At 41.2% G+C, this 23537-nt stretch overlaps 1 protein-coding gene across 2 annotated transcripts in view; it reads left to right on the top strand.

Annotated features, from left to right (window-relative positions):
* Positions 1-1199: 1199 nt before the first annotated feature.
* The window catches only part of Plaa (phospholipase A2 activating protein), a 37941-nt gene continuing 15603 nt past the window's right edge, over positions 1200-23537 (top strand). The window contains exons 1-8 of one of the 2 annotated variants that reach the window (XM_070008223.1): positions 1200-1474; positions 9189-9382; positions 12640-12740; positions 12827-12947; positions 15037-15204; positions 16258-16393; positions 19063-19232; positions 22643-22800. In XM_070008223.1, coding sequence (XP_069864324.1) covers positions 1326-1474; positions 9189-9382; positions 12640-12740; positions 12827-12947; positions 15037-15204; positions 16258-16393; positions 19063-19232; positions 22643-22800 — 1197 coding nt within the window. In that variant the 5' untranslated portion in view covers positions 1200-1325. Of the gene's footprint in view, positions 1475-1624; positions 1716-9188; positions 9383-12639; positions 12741-12826; positions 12948-15036; positions 15205-16257; positions 16394-19062; positions 19233-22642; positions 22801-23537 lie in introns of those variants that run through there. The other variant, XM_070008230.1, reaches the window with a different exon arrangement.

Here is a 23537-nt window from a genome sequence, read left to right as displayed (position 1 = left end):
TTTCTGTTTGTATGGTACTGAGGAATTGAAGCCAGGGCGTCATGCATGCTAGGCACTCTACCACTGAGCCACATTCCCAGCCTGTTTGTTCTTTAAACAAGTGTTACCTATGAAGCACAGGTTAGCCATTTCACCTTCTTGCTGAAGAATTGTATGGAGAGGAGGGGAAGGGAGGAGAGAAAGAAGAAGGAAGAAGGAAGAAGAAAAGGAAACCTAAATAGCATGATATGCCTAGGGAATGGTCAGAAACTCAACATGGCTGAAACAGTGAGGTACCAAAGGGAGATGCATCTAGTAAAACATTAAGAAGCCAAAGGCCTTCAGGATGCACTCTAAGAATGGAAAGATGTCAGATATGGCTGAATGAAGGAATACTAATTAGATCTAGTTTCTAGAAAGAGAATCCTATTTCTACCTGTTTGGTCTCGGGGTGTGAACTCGGGGCCTGGGCGCTGCCTTTGAGCTCTTTTGCTCAAGGCTGCTCCCCTGCCACTTGGAGTCACAGTGCCTTCTGATTTGCTGGTGGGTACCTGGAGCTGTGAGTCTCACAGGGACTTTCCTGCCCTGGCTAACTTCTGAACTGGGATTCTACGATCTCAACCGCCAGAGTAGTTAAGATTACAGGCGTCAGCCACCAGCTCCCAGCAGTAAATAAAAAGGAACCAGAACCCATGAAGGCGGAGAAAACCGGGTAGGCAAGTCCTAAGAAAAGGAAGGAGTCAGCAGCCCTCCACGAACCTTCCGGTGGCGCAGCTGCCAGCACGCAGAAGATCCGGCTTCAGCGCGCCGGCCGGCGCGCCCGGGCGCACGGCATTGTGGGACTTGTAGTTCCACACGGATCACGCCCCGGTTTGCGGCCGTCCACCCGGGGAATCAGGAAGGATCGATCGAGTCACCCAAGGACCCGGGGGCGGCGGAGGGGAGGGAGTGGGCTCGGGCGTCATCCTCACTCTTCCCGCCGGCGATCTCGAGCGTCCGTGGCGGCGGTCTCGGGACGCACGCCCTGTGCGTCATGGCGGGCCGCGGCCGATGATGAATTCCGGCGTGCGGGGCAGGGTTGCTGTGTCACTCGGCGAGCACGGCGCGCCCCTTCCTCACCGTCCTTCCGCACCGGCTCTCGGAGGCTTCCGGTCTGCCTTCGCTCCGTAGCCGCCGCAGGCCCGTGTCCCCCACCCCTGCCGCCCCCCCCCCCAGCCGCCGCCGCCGCCGCCGCCGCCGCCGCCGCAGCAGCAGCCTGGCGCCCGCCGGGCCGCGCCGGCCTGGGGCTGTGATCTCGCGCGGGGTCCGGAGGGTGCGGGCGGGCGCGCGTCCGACCCACGCGGGCCATGGCGAGCGGCGCGGCCAGGTACCGGCTGAGCTGCTCGCTCTCGGGTCACGAGCTGGACGTCCGGGGCCTGGTGCGCTGCCTCTATCCGCCCGGAGCCTTTGTGTCGGTGTCCCGGGACCGCACCACCCGCCTCTGGGCCCCTGACAGGTGAGCGCCGGCGGGGCTGGAAGCCGGCACGTGGGACGCGCGCCCCTCACTCGCCACGGTTACACCCCTCCCCGCCTCCCTTCCCTTCCTCCGGCTCCTGACACTCCTCGCCGTGCAGGAAGCCGCCAGGTGTAAGGGGAACGAGTATGGGGGGGGGGCGGGGACGGGACCCGAAATCTACCTGCCTTAGACCACTGGGGAGCGGGTGACCTTGACTAAAGGCAACCTCGGATCTCCGAGGGTAAGAGTTGAGAACTTACTAACGCACCTGTAACTTGCTAACGTTCGGTTACGCGAGGCACCCCGGGGACCCCCCCCCTCCACCACCCCCCCCACGTTGCTTTGTAGTCCTCCCTCGGTTTTGATTTTTCTAGTTCTCAGAAACTGCATGTAAACACTGAGGGTGTGAATCCCTTTCCCCGTCGCCCAGGTTGGTGGGTCAGTCTGAGATCTCCGTTGATGGTCCTGGGAGGAGGGGATGAAACGCATCAAATGTGTGTTGTTGTGTGGATGTGCACCGTTTCCTTGAGGGAAAAGATTTAGCAGTGCCTGAAGTGTCACCAGAGAGGCTGACTCTCAACTCCCCCCCCCCCCCAGGTTAACATCCAGGCAAGATCAGGTTCAACGGTCCAGAACTGATTTGGGTGATTTGGGGGGGGGGGGGGACTAGAAAAGAGATTTCCGTTCACAAAAAGGAAAAAAAATCAAGGTAACTTTGTTGTTGTTTCCCATTATTACTGGATGTTTCAGGCTTTGTGTGGCTGTCCTTACATCCAGTTGATAATCATTGAGTGTATCCTATTCTGCATACTGGGGAGAATAAGATGACAGACAAGTTGCCCGTCTATGGAAATTTTTATAAGTTGCTAGAGAAAGTGGATCGAATAACATGCAAAATAAATAACGAAAGCAATATAAGCATACTACGAAGACATGGGTGAAAGAATTAGGCAAAGAGATATTAAGAAGCATGAGAAGGGTGTGTGTGTGTGTGTGTGTGTGTGTGTGTGTGTGTGTGTGTGTGTGTGTGTGTGTGTGTGTGTGTGTGTGTGTGTGTGTGTGTGTGTGTGTGTGTGTGTGTGTGTGTGTGTGTGTGTGTGTAATTTATTTTTAATTCCAGGAAATAGAAACGAGGTTTTTTTCTTTGTTGTTGTTGTTTTCTTTTTGTCTTGTTTGGTTATTTGTCTTTGTGAGGGTAAGGGAGGACACAGAAATGGAGGGAGAAAAGGTGACCAAATGCAGCAGTGCTACTCACTAGACACTATGTTGAAAATGAACTATACAACTTGTGGGTAGGGATGGGTGGAAAAAACTGGGAGAAAGTGAGGGAAGAGATGACATTGTCCAAAAAAAATACACTCATAACCTGACTTAAGTAACTGTAACCCCTCTGTACACTACCTTTATAATAACAACTAAAAACATATTTATTTATTTTTGTTCTGGGGCTTGAACTCAGAGCCTGGAGCTCTTGCTTGGCTTTTTTGCTCAAGGCTAGTATTCTACCACTTGACCCACACCTCCACTTCTAGCTTTGTGCTGGTTAATTGGAGTCTCTAGGATTGTCTGCCCCAGCTGGCTTGAACTGTGATAAGCAGATCTTGACCACCTCAATAGCTAGGCCTACAGGCATGAGCCATCAATACCCAGCTTATTTTAATTATTAAAGCTGACATCTAGACTGAGAAGGGTGCTTGCCTTGCATGCATGAGGCCCTGGTTTCGATTCCTCAGCACTACATAAGCAGAAGAAGCTGGAACTGCCACTGTGGCTCAAGTAGTAGAGTGCTAATCTTGAGCTGAAGAGCTGAGGGCCAGTGCCCAGGCCCCACAACTGGGGGGGGGGGGGAAGCTTACATCTGAAGCATGTAGGTGGTCTTGGGAGAGTGCAGTTGGAGAAGGTTCAGTTGGAACCATATTCTAGCAGCCAGAGGAGCAAACCCTAAAGCCCTGGATTAAGAAAGGAAGGTTTCAGTGTGGCAGTAGGTTCTGATTTGTTGAGAAGTTTCTGCTAGTCACTGGTGGAAAATAGATTAGGAAAGAGTAACTGTGCAGGTAGATCTGTTTGGAGGCTTTTGCAGTAGTGCTGCCAATGTATGGTGGAAAAGTAGACTAGAAATATTATAGAGCAGGGGGTGAGGGGGGAGGCTGGGAAGGGATGTAAAGGGTAAACAAAGGAGGAGGCTGCAATGCTTGGTAAGAAATGTATGCATTATCCTGCCCATGTAATTGTAACCCCTCTGTACAATATGTTCACAAGTAAAATAAAAAAAAATAAAAATAACTTTTTAAATCTTTAAAAAAAAAGAAATATTATAGAGCAAACTCTTGTATTTAATTAGTGAGATGATCTCTATAGGCTGCTTCCAACTCTTAAGATTCTGTGATATCCCAAATGACTTACTAACACTAATAGAAAACTTTCTGTGTATTTGGGAACACAAAGGTTGTACCTTTAAAATGAAGTCCTCTCCCTCAAAATTAAACTAGAAATTTGAAAGGAGAGAGTTAGTATATGTAGCTAAGTGGTATAGCATGCAGGCAAAGAGAGCAGAGAAAATAAAAAGTAAAATCAGGTACAGAAAGATAAAAACATTGCAAATGGATTTTTTTAATACTTGACTCTTGAATCTAGTCATTAAGCTTTTTTTTATGTGTTTTGTAGGACTGCTAGGTTGACAAGTTTTAAATCACAGAAGTGCTTGCGTCTAAATCTTGTTTGTAAACTGGTTTTCACTCAAATAACTGTGGTGGGTGTGTGTCTGTGTGTCTGTGGTCTCTGTCTGTCCATCTGTCTTTCAAAATTTGTTGATGTTCCTGTTTACTAATAGTGGTCAAGAGGTTACATTTGCTAGGCATAGGATTAGGTAATAGAAAATAAATGAGATATGATTATTAACCTGAGCATTTCCAGGTGTGCAAGTTAGAAACTCTACAGTGTATCCTAACAGACTGACATACTGGCGTGCGTGCGTGCGTGCGTGCGTGCGTGCGTGCGTGCGTGTGTGTGTGTGTGTGTGTGTGTGTTGATCCTGAGGCTTGAAGGCAGGGCTTGGGGACACTATACTTGAGCTTTTGTGCTCAAGGCTAGTGCCCTACCACTGGAGCCATAGCACTACTTTTGGCTTTTCTGGCTTTTTGGTGGTTAATTGGAGATGAGAGGCCAACCCATGCTGGCTTTGAACCTCAGTCCTCTGAGTTCAGCCTCCTAAGTAGTTCGATTACAGGCATGAGCCACCAATGCTAGCTCTGACAGTTTTTTATCTCATGGTGCGTAAATGAGGTTAATGAAAGGCTATAAAATGTTTGGAGCCAGGTAGTAAGTGCAACTGATTTTCTTATGTAAATTGTTGATTTGGTTCTGCATCAGGATAATAAGCATTGGGTAAACTACAAATGATGGGAGAGACAAGATACCTTCATTCTAGAGGGAACTAAATCAGATAACTTTTGTGCTGATAATGAGGCTTGAACTCAGGATCTGTTTGTTCTTTTAGGCTTTTTCACTTAGGGCTGGCACTCTTGTGGCTTTAGACACAACTCCACTTCCATCTTTTTTTGCTGATTAGTTGGAGATAAGAGTTTCACAGACTAGGTGCTGGGAAGGTGGCTCAGTGGTAGAGCGCTTGCCTTGCATGCATGAGGCCCTGGGTTCGATTCCTCAGCACCACATAAGCAAAAAGAAAAAAAGCCGGAAGTGGTGCTGTGGCTCTAGTGGTAGAGCGCTAGCCTTGAGTTGAAGAGCTGAGGGACAGCGCCCAGGTCCAGAGTTCAGGCCTATGACCGCCCCCCCCCCCCCAAGTTTCACAGACTAGCCTTAGATCCTTTTTTTGGCGAGGGGGGGGGGATTGGGGAAGTTGGTCATGTGGCTTGAACTCTAGGCCTGGGTGCTGTCCTTTAGCTTTTTTGCTCAAGGCTAGTGCTCTAGCACTTTGAGCCACAGCTCCATTTCTACTTTTCTGGTGGTTAATTGGAGATAGAGTCTCATGGATTTTCCTGACTTTGAGTTAAGATCCTCAGCTCTCAGCATCCTGAGTAGCTAGGATTACAGGCAAGGATTATAGGCATGAGCCACCAGCACTTGGCTTTAAATCAGATGCCTTTAGCCAAGGCCCACTGAAATCCAGAAAGTCTTTGAACCTTCTGAAAGCCCATCAGCATAGAGACATTATTTTGGGGGTTATACATGTAACGGAGCTAGCCAGTATGCCATTGTTTCACACTACAAGTTGGTTTCAAATTAAATTGGATTTTAAGGCTTATAAACGTGTGGCCTTTATATTGTTTTGCCTTTTGAAAACTACTCATTTGGGCTTGGAATGTGGCATAGTGGCAGAGTGCTTGCCTAACATGCATGAAGCCTTGGATTTGATTCCTCAGTACTGCATAAATAGAAAAAGTTGGAAGTGGTGCTATGGCTCAAGGGATAAAGTGCTAATCTTGAGCAAAAGAAGCTCAGGGAGATATTGCCCAAGCTCCGAGTTCTAGCCCCAGGACTGGCAAAAAAGAAAAAAAAAGCAACCCAAAAACTACTCATTTTTGAAGTCTCAACTTCATATTTAAGACCATGTTTAGTATTCCCTGACTGTACTAAGACAAAAGTGACCTTTCCTTCCTGTAAGTGCTCAACATGTCCTGTAAATTGCTAAGTCAAATAGCTCTACAGGGTTTGTTAGGAGATTGAAGCCCTTTTCCCTGAAACCGTTTCCCTCCTCCTATTTCAGAGGCAAGATTTTTCATCTGTTCATTATTACATCTTACTTTCTGTCTAAATGTAAATATTTGATTAAAAAATTTCAGGCATAATCTGTTTGTTTCTACTAAGTAATATGAGAATTAAGTTATCTGCCTTCTTCCAATTCCCATCCTATGTATGTATACATGAGTGTGTGTGTGCGTGGCATCCTTTCTTATTTACCTTTAGACTTTATCAATATCTGTATGTCTGTCTATCTATGTGTAATGTTCGATGAAAGGAGACTGTCACATGCTTCAGGCCAAAAAGGACTTATTGGGGGGAGCGCAAACTGCTGGCCCACGTGAGATGGAGCTATGCAGTGGGAGAAGAGAGAATTTATCGATGAGAGAGATTATATAGGGAAAGGTGACCACAGCTGTTGCGGAAGTGATCTTAGAGCCTGGGGAACCTGCCACTGATGACCAGGGTGTTTCAGGAAATGATCTCAGAGCCTTGTGTCCTTTGCTCACTCATAGTCAGGTGATTGACAAGTTACAGGTGATAACTGGTTTGAGGCAAGTGATTTCTGATTAAGGCTATTTGCTTTCTTTCACTGATGGGGGTAAGGGGAATGTTCTCACAAGAAGACGTAACAATATTATCTATCTATACCTACATGTCTGTGTCTGTCTCCCTATCTATCTATATCTAACTAGCTATCCGCAGAACTTTTTTGCTCAAATCTAGCATTCTACCATTTGAGCCAAAGCTCTACATCTGGGGGTTTTTTTTAGTTTGTTTGTTTTGTTTTTGTAATTAATTGGAGATTAACTACTGGAGAAAAGTCTCATGGGCTTTCCTGCCCATTCTGGCTTCAAATAGTGATTCTTAGATCTCAGCCTCCCAAGAAACTAATGTCAGCCACTAGCCCCTGGCTCCTAAATCAGTATTTTGTGCTATAAATTCTGTCTCCTGCTGAGCTATGGAATGAATTATGGTTACTTTTCTCATCAATTTCATAAAAATAAGTAGCTGTAGCTAAGAATTGTTTAGGTTTTGATTTTGATTTTTTTCACTTTTAAAATGTGTTTATTCAAATTCTTTGTTGAAATTGATTCTTAGTAGACTTTAAACACATTGGGTATTTTATAACTTCCTCTTCTAACATTGAAAACTTTCTGACCTGGTTTATGTGCCCCGGGATGCACAACTAATCCTGGGATTTCCCTTTATCGTTGTCCTGGAATTCCCTTTGTAGAGCTCTCCAGTTGACCTTTTGTTTTGTTTTGTTTTGTTTTTTGGGTCTGGTCATGGGCCCTGAACTCTGGGCCAGGGCGCTCTTTTTCTGCTTATTTGGTGCTGAGGAATAGAACCCAGGGCCTCATGCATGCAAGGCAAGTGCTCTACCACTGAGCCACCTTCCTAGTCCCCAGTTGACCTTTTATTACCTTTTCACTTTGTCTTTCTTGATCCCTAATTGGAACATATCCTCCAGGAGCTTCCTGAAATGTATATGAAAAACAGTAGAACGTCAAAGCTTGAAAGTGATCTAGTTCTGCTTGCTGCTAAAATGGCATGTTTGGTGTTTTTTTTGTTGTTGTTGTTACCCTTGTGAGTATTCAGCTTATGGGTACAGTGAATTTTGGTCAGTGTCATTCCTTTCATCATTTTCTCCCACCTCTCTCTTTTTACCTAGTTCCTGTTTTCTGGAATGGCAATTTGAATGGTTGTACCATTCTCATTCAGGAGTTACTTTCCTTCAGAACTTTGGAACCTTAGCCCTATCCTTTACTCTCTGTGGTATTACAGTTGAAAAGTTTTGTTTTCTTTTTCTTTTTCTTTTTCTGTCTTGGGGCATGAACTCAGAGCCTGGGTTCTGTCTCTAAATTTTTATCAGCTCAAGACCAGCACATTAAACATGAGCCGCAGTTCCACTTCCATCTTTATTAGTGATTAATAATTAGAGATAAGAGTGTCAGGACTTTGCTGTCTGGACTAGCTTAGAGCCCTGATCTTCAGATCTCAGCCTCCTGAATAGGTGTGATTATAGGCAGGAGCCACCAGCACCCATGAGAAGTCTTAATTTTTTTTGGAAGGGGGGTTTTTGGTAGTGGAGCTTGAACTCAGGGTTTGGGCGCTGTCCCTGAGCTTTTGTGCTCAAGGCTAGAACTCTACCACTTTGAGCCACAGGAGATAAGAGTTTCAAGGCCTTTTCTGACTGGGGTTTTCAATCAAAATTCTCAGATCTTACCCTCCTGAGTGTTCGGAAAATGGAGGAGAAAGGAAGGAAATGGGCTGGACTCTACCTTCAGCAGGCTAGGACTGTTCATTGCTGGGGGTGGGAGTAGGGTGCACAAACCTTCCCATGGGTATGGAGGTTGTGTGAGAGAGTAGATTTGGGGTCCTGCTTATATAGGTCTTAACAAGGAAGCAGAAAATAAAAAAACAGGCTATGGTCTCTTGGGAGGGGGGAGAGGCCAAAGTGGTGTCCTTGGCCCTGCCTAGAATGGAATGCTCCACCTACGGTGAGGGGGCTTTCAGCTAAGCCAGGGTCAGAATGACCTGTCTGCAGCAAGCACTGGAGACTGCTCCTGGTGTTTTGCTTGACTTGAGGAAATAAGGCAGGAGTCCTTCACTGAGTAGATTGGATTATAGGTGTGAGCTACCGGCACCCAAGTTCTGTTTCCTGCATGTGGTGGGGCTTGAATTCTGGAACCTGAGCTCTTGCTTAGCTTTTTTGCTTAAATCTGATGGTCTGCCACTTGTGCTACAACTCTATGTGTAGCTTTTAGCTGATTCATTAGCCATAAGAGTCTCTTGGATTTTTTTGCTGGAACTAGTTTTGAACTTCTGTCCTTAGATCTCAGCCTCCTGAGTAGCTAGGATTACAGGCATGAGCCATCAGTGCCCGGCTCAATCTTTAAAATAGTATGTACTCCAAAGGTCACCATGGATACTAAATGAGGACATCAATAGCTTGTGTACTAGGATAAGTCAGGGAACAAATGTATAGCAACTAATTACTTTGTCTTTCCAGTCCTAACAGGGGCTTTTCAGAAATGCACTGCATGAGTGGCCACTCTAATTTTGTGTCTTGTGTGTGCATCATACCCTCAAGTGACATGCACCCTCACGGACTAATTGCCACTGGAGGAAATGACCACAATATTTGTATTTTCTCACTGGATAGTCCTATGCCACTTTATATTTTAAAAGGTCACAAAAATACTGGTAAGTATAACACTCTAGTATTTGGAAGTTTTATCACTTGTAAAGAGTATAGATGTATATATTTTTTTCTCAGATTGTCAGTTTATTGTTCTACCTAAGGCTATGTTTATGTTACCTATAGGGGGACCTTTTGGATCTTCTTAGTTATGTAATTTCCATTACAAATGTAATGTAAATTTAAACATTAATGCATTTTCATGTAAAAAGTACCATATTTGTTGTTACAGTATTGGAGATGAACCTGGGCATTATGTATGATAGGCAAATGCTCTACCTCTGAGCTACATCTTCAGATGATATGTATAAAAGAACATGCTCAATTATGTAAGAAAAAGCTGTATAGTTTTTTTTTTTGAGATGTCCTATGTGCTTTTATTTTTTATTTTATTTTTTTCATTGTGAAAATACTGTACAGAGGGGTTACAATTACATGGACAAGATAATGAGTACATTTCTTTTTTTTTTTTTTTTTTTTTTGGGTCCAGTCATGGGCCCTGAACTCTGGGCCTGGGTGCTGTCCCTCAGCTCTTCAGCTTAAGGCTAGCACTTTACCACTTGAGCCACAGTGCCACTTCCGGCTTTTTTTTTCTTATGTGGTTCTGAGGAATCGAACCCAGGGCCTCAAGCATGCAAAGCAAGTGCTCTACCACTGAGCCACCTTCCCAGCCCCATGAGTGCATTTCTTATCAAGCATTGTAGCCTCCTCCTTTGTTTCCCCTTCCCATCCCTTCCCATCCTTCCCCCCGCCCCCCTCACTCAATCCTCCCCCCCACTCAATCCTCCCCGCCTCCCCCTAAAAAGCTGTATAGTTTTAATATACTTTGTTTTTGTTTTCCATTATATTACGTGTAAAAGGTGCTTGTGCTGGAAAACTAAGAATATTTCTTTTCCTTTTGGCTGTCTTTATGCCTCAAATTAAGATTTAGAAGGAATGCAGCTGGGGATCTGGTATGGTTATTTCTTAAAACAATATTTTGTTAATTAGTTATGAAAGACATACATACAATTTGAAAGGGAAAACTACACAACAGGAATATACTCAAAGAAATCTTAGATTCTGTATTTCCTTTTTGTACTTTTCCTTCCAGATAACTACTTTTCATGAACTTTGTCCTTCCTTCTTTTAAAAAAGCTAATTAGGTAGATTTATGTACCTCTTACACAAAAAATAAGCTATACATGATATTTTGCCCTTATTTTTGCCTGATAGTAGTCTTAGAAATTACTGTAATGCCGTATACAGAAATCTTTTTCGATTTTATAGCTGCATAATACATTATTGTATAGCTGTGTAACTACTTTGGCTTAGTCAGACATGAATGGTGGACATTCGGGTTTTGTCTTTCGTTAGCACCTGTAGTGTCATTACAAGTAGCTGTGTGCAGATGCCATGTTCACTTGAGGTATCTTTTCTTCTAGTATCACATCTGTAATATAGATCAGTAGATAAATGCATAAATTGGTTTTGTTAGATGTTACCAGATCTTATTAAGGATTATATCTGTTTTGCAATTGTAGCAGAAGCATATGGAGTCCCCATTTTCCCAAGAACAAAATATATTGTCTGGTTATTGCCTAAATGATAAGTGAAAAATGATGTCAGTGCAATAAGAGTCCTTTTCATTTAGGTCATGTTATAGTAAAACAAGTCCCAGATCTCCATGCCATAATGTAAGAGTACTTTTTATTCTCTATTCATTTTTAACATGAAACGGTAAGATTCATGGGACTCAGGGACTCAGGCTGATGAGAGGACAATATGGTTAACAGCGCACAGGCTCATAAAAGCATATGTCCTTAAAGTATGAACTACCTTTCCATCTGCTCACAAATGTTAGTGTCATAGCTGTGTCTGGCCACAGCCAGAGGATTAACTAACATCCTCTAATGTACCTGTAAATGTCCAGCTATCAACATGTGCCTTTGGGGCATATTATTGTTAATCAGATTGCAACCTCTCCTGCAGGCAATGCCATACAGTCCAGAGTTGCCATCCAGCATCAAGCCAAAGTTAAGTGTATCTAGGTGATAGTATAGTATTCTAAATAGGTATAGGTATTCTAAATATCAGGGGAATGTTGCTAAGGTGGCTCTAAATCAGGTCCATAAATTCCTCTTTACTCAGGTATCTGTGAGTCCCAAAGCTTGTATGACTTCCATACCCAGTATATAGTTGTGAGAATGGAATAAGATGACCAGAAGAAAGCTACCACTCAGAGAAGGGTACAGTAGCCTTTCTGAAATCCAGATTAAGTGGCTGCTTCAGAAACCTCTACTCTGAGTTTAAAAAGAAATGTAATGAGTTTTCTCTTTCTCAGGAAAAGTGATTCCTAATCCATTGTTTTTTTGTGGTTCCACTTTGACTCACTCTCCTTGTGTTTCACTTCACTGTATTCCTTTTCTTTTTTTTTTTTTTTTGTCGGTCGTGGGGCTTGAACTCTGGGCCTGGGCGTTGTCCCTTAGCTCTTCAGCTCAAGGCGAGCGCTCTACCACTTGAGCTACGGCGCCACTTCCGGTTTTCTGGTGGTTTTATTGGAGATAGGAGTCTCGTGGTCTCTCCTGCCTGGGCTGGCTTTGAACTGCAATCCTCAGATCTCAGCCTCCTGAGTAGCTAGGATTACAGGCGTGAGCCACCAGCGCCCGGCTCACTGTATTCCTTTTCTAAGATGATTTTTCATATTTATAATTTTCAGCCTATATAATTTTTATTTCAAGGCTATATGACATTTAATTTATTTCATTTGTTGATCATAATTTCTGGGTGTTGGGGTTTTTTGTTATGTAAATAAAAGTGACCCTATCCAAACAGCATTTTAAAATTATTTGCATTTGCTTATTGTTTGTTTAGAATTGCTATGTAGCCCAGGCTAACCTCAAAATTGTCACCCTTATGCATCAGCCTCTCCAGTGCTGGGATTACAGGCATGTGCTACCACATCTGGCTGCAACATCTTCTGTTCTTCCTTAGCTCTAGAAAGGATCATAAAGCTCATTTAGTCTGGTTTCTTTGTTTTGCAAACTAGGAATCTGTGGTTACATATTTGTTATCCCTTTGGTCACATGGCTTGTAAGTGGTTCAGCTAGACATTGCATTCAAGCATTTTGTCACAGAACCATGTCGCCATACAGTGGAACTGTAATTGGTTAAGGTACTCTCACTTTATCAAAGTGCTTTTAATATTGCTGTATTTTAAGAACTTACAATATTGAGGATGTTGCTACATGAAATTTGTTAACTGCTGACATTTTTCCTCTAGTTTGCAGTCTTTCGTCTGGAAAATTTGGAACATTACTTAGTGGCTCATGGGACACTACTGCTAAAGTCTGGCTGAATGACAAATGCATGATGACTTTACAGGTATTTGTTTCTGTGCAAATATTCTAGATAATAAGGAACTATGGAGATTCTTTGGCAGTTTAAATTGTTACCAGTTCTATTCACAGGGTCATTCAGCAGCAGTGTGGGCAGTAAAGATTTTACCTGAGCAGGGCTTAATGTTAACTGGATCAGCAGACAAGACTATTAAACTATGGAAGGCTGGAAGATGCGAGAGGACTTTTTCAGGTAAAATCAGAATGGAAAACTTTTATGATAATCACTTTTTAATTGCTCAGATGACTTTTTTTTTTCACCCTAAAAAGTTTATAAACTTAAAAATGGTTTTGAAAAGTTTAGAAAGAAGAAAAAAACAGTCTATTTCAGTGATTTAATATGAGCACAGTGACTCATGTCTGTAATTCCAGCTGCTCAGGAGAAATATATAGAGAATATTGCAGTATAAGGCCACTGCATGCAAAAAATTTAGCAAGACCACATCTCAGTCAATAAGTTGAACATTGCAGTATGAGACTAGTACAGGCAAATAATTATTAACACCCTATCTCAGTCAATAATTTGGTTTTGATGGTGTATGCACCTGTAACTCTAGCTATGCAGAAGGAATAGATAGTGGGATAGTGATTTCAAGTTGGCCCTGGACAATGATGCAAAACCTTATCGGTAAAAGAACTACAGTAAAGCAAAAGAAAAAGGGGAGGGAGTGGGTTGAGGGCGTGACCCTGACTTCAAACCCCAGTACTGTCCCTTCAACAAAAGCACAATTGTAATTCTCTGAAAGTTGATTTTTTTTTTAAGTCATGGGGCTTTTAGAACAACCAGGTATAGACTAATAAATGTGTTCTACATGTTATATGTACCTTCTGATATGCAGTTACATTTTTGCTTGTCATTTTAACATGGTGTGAAAATATTATTGAAGTATATTGCTAAATGATAACATTATAAATTTGGTTAATGATTTAGTTTTGGGTTGGTAGTTTTTTTTAAGTTCTAGCTATTAAATAACACTCATGCTAAAGCACCTGCTGTTTAATATGTATATATGTATGTGCTGAGAATTGGACTCAGTGCCTTGTCATACCTCAGTCACTCAAGTCCTAGGATTATGGGTGTGTGTCATCACCCTTGGTTTAGTGTGAGCTTTTGAGTTGTTTTTCCTCTTCATTATTTCCTTAAGAGTTGATCAGTGTACTGAATAATACTCCAAGAAACCCCTTTATATTTTATTGATTTTTCTTTTAATTTTTAGATTTATTCTTATTTATATTATTAATGTAAAGGTGATGTACAGAGAAGTTAAGTTACATAAGTCAGGTAAAGAGTACATGACTTTTTAGGTAATGTCACCCCTTCCAAGAAGCCCCTTTACACAGATTTAAGTATTTATAGATGAAAAAATGGACGAGTTCTGGCTTTATAAAATGTATTTCATCCATATGTGATTTCATCCATTGTGACTCTCTTGATCAGAGAATGAATATGGGAATTTTTTTTGGGGGGGGGAGTCCAGTCGTGGGGCTTGAACTCTGGGCCTGGGCGCTATCCCTCAGCTCTTCAGCTCAAGGCTAGCACTCTACCACTTGAGCCACAGCGCCACTTCCGGCTTTTTTCTTCTTGCTTATGTGGTGCTGAGGAATGGAACCCAGGGCCTCAGGCATGCAAGGTAAGCGCTCTACCAGTGAGCCACCTTCCCAGCCCAGAATATGGAAATATTTTGACTTGAATCTCATTTCCTTTATTAGTTTTCTAGTTTCAGAGAATGTTTTGTCAAATTTATCCTTTATATTTTCCTGTTATAGTTGAGTATTGTGACTTTTGTTAATTATTCTTTAATTGGTAAAGAAGGGCTGGAAAAGTGGCTCAGTGGTAGAGCGCTTGCCTTGCATGCCAGAGGCCCTGGGTTCGATTCCTCAGCACCACATAAGCAAAAAGAAAAAAGCCGGAAGTGGCGCTGTGGCTCAAGGGGTAGAGTGCTAGCCTTGAGCTGAAGAGCTGAGGGACAGTGCCAAGCCCAGAGTTCAGGCCCCATGACCAGACCCAAAAAAAAAAAAAAAAAAATTGAAACTGAATTGTGAAAAGAAAAGAATTACTGGGATCCAAGTACTGTTTCTGGAGTTTTAAGAAAATAATATAGAATAGATGTGATAAATGTAAAATGATTTCTCAAGTCCAGTGATTAAAAAATACTGCTCAACTAGAGTGTAGATACTTGGGACAGCAAAATTTCTCTTAACTTGACAAGTCAGTTTTTTAAATTATAATGTTAGTAAAATATGTAGTACTATCAATCAAATAATTTTTTTTTTTAATGTAGGGCATGAAGACTGTGTCAGAGGGTTGGCAATTTTGAGTGAAACAGAATTTCTTTCTTGTGCAAATGATGCTAGTATTAGAAGGTGGCAGATCACTGGCGAGTGTCTTGAAGTCTACTATGGACATACAAATTACATTTATAGTATTTCTGTCTTCCCAAATTGTAAAGGTAAGATGATCTCCTGCCATGCATTTAAAATTTTGTATTATACATTATTTCATTGCATTCTTGATATGAGAGAAGAAAGTTCATTACTTAAGTCAACTATTATTTCTTATATGTCTGTTTCTTAGTGGAGAAAATTGTGTGATCATCTTTGTATTAATTCATATTTTATTCTAAAAAAAAAAACTTTCTCAGCATCTAAGGAAAACTTTAGGCACTGTCCCTGAGCTCTTCAGCTCAAGGTTAGCACTCTACCACTTGAGCCATTGTGCACTTCTGGTTTTCTGAGTGGTTTATGTAGATAAGAATCTCACTGGGGCTGGGAAGGTGGCTCAGTGGTAGAGCGCTTGCCTTGCATGCATGAGGCCCTGGGTTCAATTCCCCAGCACCACATAAGCAAAAAGAAAAAAGCCAGAAGTGGCGCTGTGGCTCAGGTGGTAGAGCGCTAGCCTTGAGCTAAAGAGCTGAGGGATAGTGCCCAGGCCCAGAGTTCAGGCTCACTACCAGACCCCCCCACCCCAAAAAAAAGAGTCTCACTGACTTACCTGCGTGGCCTCGCTCTAAACCAGGATGCTAAGATCTCAGCCTCCTGAGTAGCTAGGATTACAGGCATAATAAAACTATTTTAAAATATATTTAGCGGGGCTGGGAAGGTGGCTCAGTGGTAGAGCGCTTGCCTTGCATGCCTGAGGCCCTGGGTTCTATTCCTCAGCACCACATAAGCAAGAAGAAAAAAGCCGGAAGTGGCGCTGTGGCTCAAGTGGTAGAGCACGAGCCTTGAGCTGAAGAGCTGAGGGACAGCGCCCAGGCCCAGAGTTCAGGCCCCACAACCAGACCAAAAAAAAAAAAAAAATATATATATATATATATATATATATATATATATACATATATATATTTATATATGTATATATATATATATATATACATATATATATTTATATATATGTATATATATATATATATTTAGGAATGTCAGTATATCTAGCTAGAAAGATGGTGTTTATAGATGTACTTGATTTTATCCAAACTTTTTTTGTTTTTATTTTATTTTAGATTTTGTGACAACAGCAGAAGACAGGTCTCTGAGAATCTGGAAACATGGGGAATGTGCACAGACAATCCGACTTCCAGCTCAGTCCATATGGTGCTGCTGTGTGCTGGATAATGGTGACATTGTGGTTGGTGCAAGGTATTTATATTCTGGTCAACCAATAAATTTTATATCTCACTAAGCCTTTGGTAGTCACTAGAGTGTACAGAGGTAAGCGAATTGAGAGGGTACATGCACATTGCTGTTACTGAACAAAGGGACTAGTGATAACAGCTTTTACACTTGTGATGCATGCTTTATTATAAAAGTATTTTAAAGTATAACACATAGTTAGAATATTCAATGCAGAAGAAATTAGACAAGATAGAGATCATTGTGGCAGAACTTTTGGGAGAAGTCCAATTGATTTTAGAAAATGTTGAACAGTAACTTTAAAAAATTAATTATATTGTGGAGGGGAAAGGAAAAAACAAATTGTTTAAATAGGGATACAGATGGACCCATTGCAACAATGAGATGTACAAGTCGTTATGTCGAAAAACAAACTTTACAACTTTGGTGTGTGTGTGGGGGGGGTGATAGGAAGGGGAAACAAAGGAGGAAGCAACAATGCTTGATAAGAAATGTACTCATTATCTTGCCCATGTAATTGTAACTCCTCTGTATGGTATTTTCATAATATTTAAAAAATAATTATAGTTAGATGCTAGTACTCACACCTGTAATTCTAGCTACTTAGGAGGCTAAGATTTGAGGATTGTGGTTTGAAGCCATCCTGGGTAGAAAAGTCATGAGACACTGCCAGTTAACCACCAGAAAACCAAATGTGGTACTGTGGCTCAAAGTGGTAGAGTGCTGACCTTGAGCAAATAAAGCTTAGTAATAGCACATAAGCCTTGAGTTCAAGTCATGTTACTGACAAAAAAAAAAATTAATTATGAAGGGGATTATAGTGCTGTATTTCCACGTTTACAATATATTCAAGTCAATATTACTCCTTTTATTATATTCTCTTCCACTTTCCCTTTCCAAGACAATCTCAACATTTATTATTATTAGTTCTATTTCTTAGTGACTCACATTTTGAAAATGGTAGAGAAAAAGATAAGAAGAGATAAAAGTGTGTTTGAGGAAATGTATCCAGAAAAGGAATAAAGATTACTCTGCCACTGAAGGCAAGAAGAAAACAAGGTGGGGGCAGGGGGTGGGGGTGGGGACAACCAAAAGGGATAAAAATCATAATAAAGTAGAAGAGCTTTATTATTTATTTTTTACTGGGGCAAGGAGTTGATTTGTTGTTTTAGGTATTTTTTTCTTCCTGGCACCTTAAAAGTCAAAGAAAAATAGATAAAGCAGCCAAGATCTGGTGGCTCATGCCTGTAAGCCTAGCTCTCAGGAGGCTGAAATCTGAGAATTGCAATTCAGTCAGCCTAGGCAGGAAAGTCTGTGAGACTCGTATATCCAGTTAACCACAAGAAAACTGGAAGTAGAGTTTTGGTTTAAAGTGGTAGAGTGCTAGCCTTGAGCATGAGAGCTCAGGGACAGTGCTCAAACCCTGAGTTAAAGCCACAGGAACAACCAAAAAAAAAAAAAAAAATCAAGAAAGTGTAAAACTATGTTAGAAGGCTATGACAAGATATTCTCTAATTGTGTAGAATTAATAGAGTTGAAAGTAGTTAACCTAATTCCCTTTAACTTTCATAATTGAGAAATCATGGAAATGGTTTTCTGAGAGTAAATGTTGAAGACTTTCATATGTCTACACAGAGGCCATATTATTCTTTGGTTGAGATTAAATTACTAGTTACTGATATAGTAAATAATGCCAGGACTGGAAAGATGGCTCAGTGGTAGAGTGCTTGCATGAGGTATGCATGAGGCCCTGGGCTCGATGTCTCAGCACCGCATAAGCAGAAAAAGTGGCTCAACTGGTAAAATGCAAGCCTTGAGCTGAAGAGCTGAGGGACAGCACCCAGGCCCAGAACTCAGGCCCCATGACCAAAAAAAAAAAAAAAAGAATGCCATGCTTTTTAGTTGAACATTTGATACTTTATAATATGCCTTTTATAAAATCCTTGGTTTGTGTTTGATGTTCTATTTTTGTTTTTAACTGGTTTCTACTAGTTATACAGTGAGAGCAGGATTTCTTTATTTGATCGCCATATATCTTTGTACTGTATTCCAGTTAGTTTCACCACTTTCATTACATGCTATCTGCTACCTCTTCTGAGTATGTATGTGTTTTGTTTTTCTTTGGGCTTTTTTGTTCAAGGCTAGTGTTCTCAAGTGAGCCGTGGCTTCACTTCTGGCTTTTTGTGATTAATTGGAGATAAGAGTCTCATGGACTTTGCTGTCTGTGCTGGCTTAGAACTGAAATCCTCAGATCTCAGCTTCATGAGCAACTAGAATTTTAAGTGTGAGCCACCAGCACCTGGCTGTTTTTATTTTTTTGAGATAGTCTGTCTAGGTAGTTCAGGCTAGCCTTGAACTTGCTATAGATCCCACGCTACATTTAGAGATAACAGGCTACATTCAATCCTTGCCTTATAGTATAATATCTGTGTAAAAGTGGTTTGTAACAGTAAGCATTTTTTCTAAATATAAGCATTTTGAAAATTGTATCAAATATATTTTTCTGTTCTCTGATAGTAAATTTTTAAAATTCCTGAAATGATAATCAGTAATATGTGTTGACATCAGCATAGTGCTGTACTCAACAATAGATGCCTAGTAATATTTTTCATATTCACAAATACAGATTAGCATACTGTGGCAATGACTTTTAAAATTAGTTTTTTTCCTCCTAGTGATGGTATTATTCGAGTGTTTACAGAATCAGAGGATCGGACAGCAAGTGCTGAAGAAATCAAGGCTTTTGAAAAAGAACTCTCCCAGGCAACCATTGATTCTAAAACTGGTGATCTAGGGGACATTAATGCTGAGCAGCTTCCTGGGAGAGAACATTTGAATGAACCTGGTAACTATTCAGTGTATCTGGTAGTTTCAAAATGCTACCATGTTTGCTTTTGGAACACTAAGAGTGATAAGGAAAAACAAATGTTATTCTCATTGCTAGAGACTTTGGAGGATTTTTTTTTTTTTACTATGACACAACTGTTATGAGAAACCATGCTCCTCTTTGCTTCTGTCTCACAATATAAACTTACTTTTTTGTTTGTTTGTCTTTTGTTAATTGTGGAGCTTGAACTCTGGGCCTGAGCAATGTCCCAGAGCTCTTCAGCTTAAGGCACAGTACCACTTCCGATTTTCTGGTGGCTTATTGGAGATAAAGACTCTCACAAACTTTCCTGCCCTGGATGGCTTTGAGCCAGGATCCTCAGATCTCAAGAGATCTAGGATTACAGGTGTGAGCCACTGCCACCCGGCTTCACAATTAAACTTTAGGTGAAGTTTCTCATAACAGGAATTTTTTCTTTGCTTTGCTGGTCCTGGGGCTTGCACTCAGGGATTGGATACTGTCCCTGGAGTTTTTTAAGCAAGGTTAGGGCGCTGTCATTTGAGCCATAGCTCTACTTATGTCTTTTTGGTGTTTAATTGGAGATAAAAGTTTCATGGGATTTCCTGCACAGGTTGGCTTCAAACTGCAATCTTCAGATCTCAGCCTTCTAAGTAGCTAAGTAGTAGCTAGGCCTGAGGTACCAGTGTCTGTCAGGAATTTTTCTTTTCAATAAATCTCCCAAAACTTAGCTCAGATAAATATTTAAAAGTCACTAATACTTTTTGATCAGTTGGATTTCATGAAAGAGGTTGTACAGACTAGACATGAAAGTGAATTTAAGTAAGTGATTATCTATTCCATTTGGCACACACTTGTAATACTAGCTTCCTGGGTGGCCACAAGTTGTGGCTAGCCTGGACAAGTTAGCAAGATCTTGTCTCAAAATTTAAAAGGGCTGTGGGGTATAGTTTAGTGAAAGATGGCTTGCCTGGCATGTACAAGTTTCAAAACAAGAGTGGAGGATAGTAAAAACTCAGGGCCTGCGTGTTGTTCCTATGTTTTATTTTTTTGTTCAAGACTAGTGCTCTACCACTTGAGCTATAGCATCACTTCTGGTTTTTTGGGTAGTTAATTGTAGATAAGGGTCTTAGGGCTTTCCTGTCCAGTCTGGTTTCAGACTACAGTCCTCGGATCTCAGTAGTTAGGATTAGAGGGGTTGTAGCTAAGTAGGTAGGATTAGGGGAGTGAGCTACTGGTGCCAGCTTGCCTTTCCTTGTAATCTTTAAGCAACTACCTACCACGTGTAGACCACATATTAACACTTGAAAAGAGTAAGTCTTCTGTTGTTGTACTACATTATCTGAGTAAGGCTGAACTTTACTCAAAACAATATACTACTAAGAGAGTAGATGATGAATTAGGACAGAAGTGGCATATATTTTGTCCACTCAGATTCTTAATTTTACTCAGTTATGTGCTGTCAAGAGACAGCAAGAGACAAGGAGCTAGGTAATGAGGTCTAGCTAGACCTGAGAAATGAAGTCTAGCTACACCTCTCTCTTAAGGAAGAACAGCAGGAATATTAGGAAGAAAACTACCATTGAGTGCCTTGCTGAGAAGGGGACATTTGAATAAAGTTCATAGGGAAGCAAAGAAATAGCTGCGCACAGGAACTTTAGATTTCCAGCTAGTTGGGAGGTTGAGGCCAGGAGTATTGCCTGAGCACAGTAGTTTCAAGCTAGCTTTCCACAATATAGAAAGATTGTCTCAAAAGTTCAAAAGGTAGGCAAAAGAGCCAAAATCTGTATGAGAAGTGCCATTTGTAAAACAAATAGCTACTTTAACACTTTTAGCATTGCACTTTGGAGAAAGTGGCTTCTAAAGGGGTGAAGAGGGATTTGGAATAATACAGGGAGGTCAGAGAAGATGGTGAGATCATTTTTGTTTGCCTTCATATGCCACTCCAGGAATTTAGCTTTTATAAGTGAGATGACAAGCCTCTGAAGGGTCTTATGGAGAAGAGTTTCACGATTTAACCTTTTGAAGGAATTTCTGTGGTTGCTGGTTTGATTACCCTGTGAGGAGGGCCAAAAGCAGGAATTGGAGATCATTCAATCAGTTCAAGTAGGAAACAGTAGTGTCTTGTAGCATGGGATAATGATCGAGGTGTAGTAAAAACAGCTTTCTAGATAGATTTTTATTTTAAAGAATGAGCTGATAGAAACTGTAGAAGGATTGGCAGTGAGTTTGAGAAACATCAGACTTTTAACAGTTTTGGCCTGAGCCATTGGAAATAGAGAAAACTATTACTGAGATGAAGAGTGTTATTTAGTAATCAACTTGTTTTATTTTCAGTGAGCCAGTTACTTTCTATTTTAAGAAATACATATTTATAGTCTTCAGTGAAGAACAAAGGTTTTCCTTCCTTCCTTCCTTCCTCCCTCCCTCCCTCCCTCCCTCCCTCCCTCCCTCCCTCTTCCCTCCCTCTCTCTCTCTCTCTCTCTCTCTTTCTTTCTTTCTTTCTTTCTTTCTTTCTTTCTTTCTTTCTTTCTTTCTTTCTTTCTTTCTTTCTTTCTTTCTTTCTTTCTTGCATTATTGGGGATTAGACTCAGGGTGTTGGATTTGCTTGGCAGGTCCTCTGACACTGGAGCCACATATCTCACTCGAATCACAATTTTTAAGCCCTTACTTAATAAAACTTCCTTTTAACTGTCATTTTCTTTTTGTCTTTTCTAGTAACTTTACTAGAAAAATCATATGCATATATTTTTATTCAGAAAAGGTTCCTTCTAACCAAAATGCAGATTGCCTTTTATGGATAATTTTTCTTAAGAATTTGTGTTATCTAAGCCGGGTACTGCTGGCTCATGCCTCTAATCCTAGCTACTTAGGAATTTTTGTTTTGTTTTTGTTTGTTTGTTTTTTGTCGGTTGTGGGGCTTGAACTCTGGGCTTGGGTGCTGTCCCTCAACTCTGCAGCTCAAGGCCAGTGCTCTACTGCTTGAGCCACAGCACCACTTCCTGTTTTCTAGTGGTTTATTGGGGAAAAGAGTCTCACGGACTTTCCTGCCCAGGCTGGCTTCGAACCGGGATCCTCAGATCTCAGCCTCCTGAGTAGCTAGGATTACAGGCGTGAGCCACCAGTGCCCGGCCAGCTACTCAGGAGTTTGAGATCTGAGTATCATGGTTCAAAGCTAGCACAGGCCAGAAAGTTCATGAGACTCTTATCTCTAATTAACAACCAGAAAATGGGAAATAGGGCTGTGGCTCAAATGGTAGAGCACCAGCCTTGAGCAAAAATTGCTCAGGGACAGGGGCTAAGCCCTGTTCAAGCCCCACAACCAACAACAACAACAAAATGTTTTTATCTAAATGCTTTGCAATTGTACTTTGCCATTCTACTTTGATTCTCACTATTTTTGTTTTAAGGTACCAGAGAAGGACAGACTCGTCTAATCAGAGATGGGGAGAGAGTTGAAGCTTATCAGTGGAGTATTAGTGAAGGGAGGTGGATGAAGATTGGTGATGTTGTTGGCTCTTCTGGTGCTACTCAACAAACATCTGGAAAAGTTTTATATGAAGGGAAAGTATGTCAACTTCTTTCTAATTACCATTTTCTTAACTATTAAGCAAACTAAAGATTTTATTTTTCTCATACCAATAAAATCTCCTTGGTGTTTTGACATTTATTTCTGTGGGAAAAGTTTCTTCTTTCCCTATCACGAAGTAGATTAAAACAATGACAAAAGAACTTCCCATGTAGAGAAAACTGCATGTGGTAGATAAATTAGCCATAGTCTATCTTTTAGATGTTCCCATTATATAACTGTTCCCAGTCATTTGGGATTAGGAGTTTTTGTGCTTGATGTTTAATGCCTGACTCTCTTTATCTTGGCAAGATACGAAGGACCTTGTAGGGCCTTACTTACAATGTCAGCAGATTTTGGTGAATGGGCACTGTAACAGCTGATCCTTTTGGTGTTTAGACAACCAAGAAACCCTCCTTAGGTTCTAGAAATAACAGGCACGGGCTGGGATGTAGTTCAGTGGCAAAGTGCATGCCTAGCAAGTGCAGAAGTCCAGGGTTTGATTCCTAGGACCAAAAAAAGAAATAGAAATAACAGGCAGTTATAATCTATCTCCTGTCTACTATCTCTACCCCATGACATACTAATCTTACAGCAAATTCAGACAATGCGATTTATTTGCCAAACAGTGCACTTGGGAGAAAAACTTAAGTATTATTATTATATCTTCTATTTAATTCACATATCTTTCTCTACACACACACACATATAATCCATATTTTGTTGTATGAGATTTA

Source organism: Dipodomys merriami, unplaced genomic scaffold (assembly GCF_024711535.1).
Source record: "Dipodomys merriami isolate MVZ:Mamm:240054 unplaced genomic scaffold, mDipMer1.0.p SCAF_11, whole genome shotgun sequence".
In the NCBI taxonomy this organism is placed as follows: Eukaryota; Metazoa; Chordata; class Mammalia; order Rodentia; family Heteromyidae; genus Dipodomys; species Dipodomys merriami.
The sequence above is the reverse complement of the archived record's forward strand: the minus strand, read 5'-3'. Positions and strand labels throughout refer to the sequence as shown.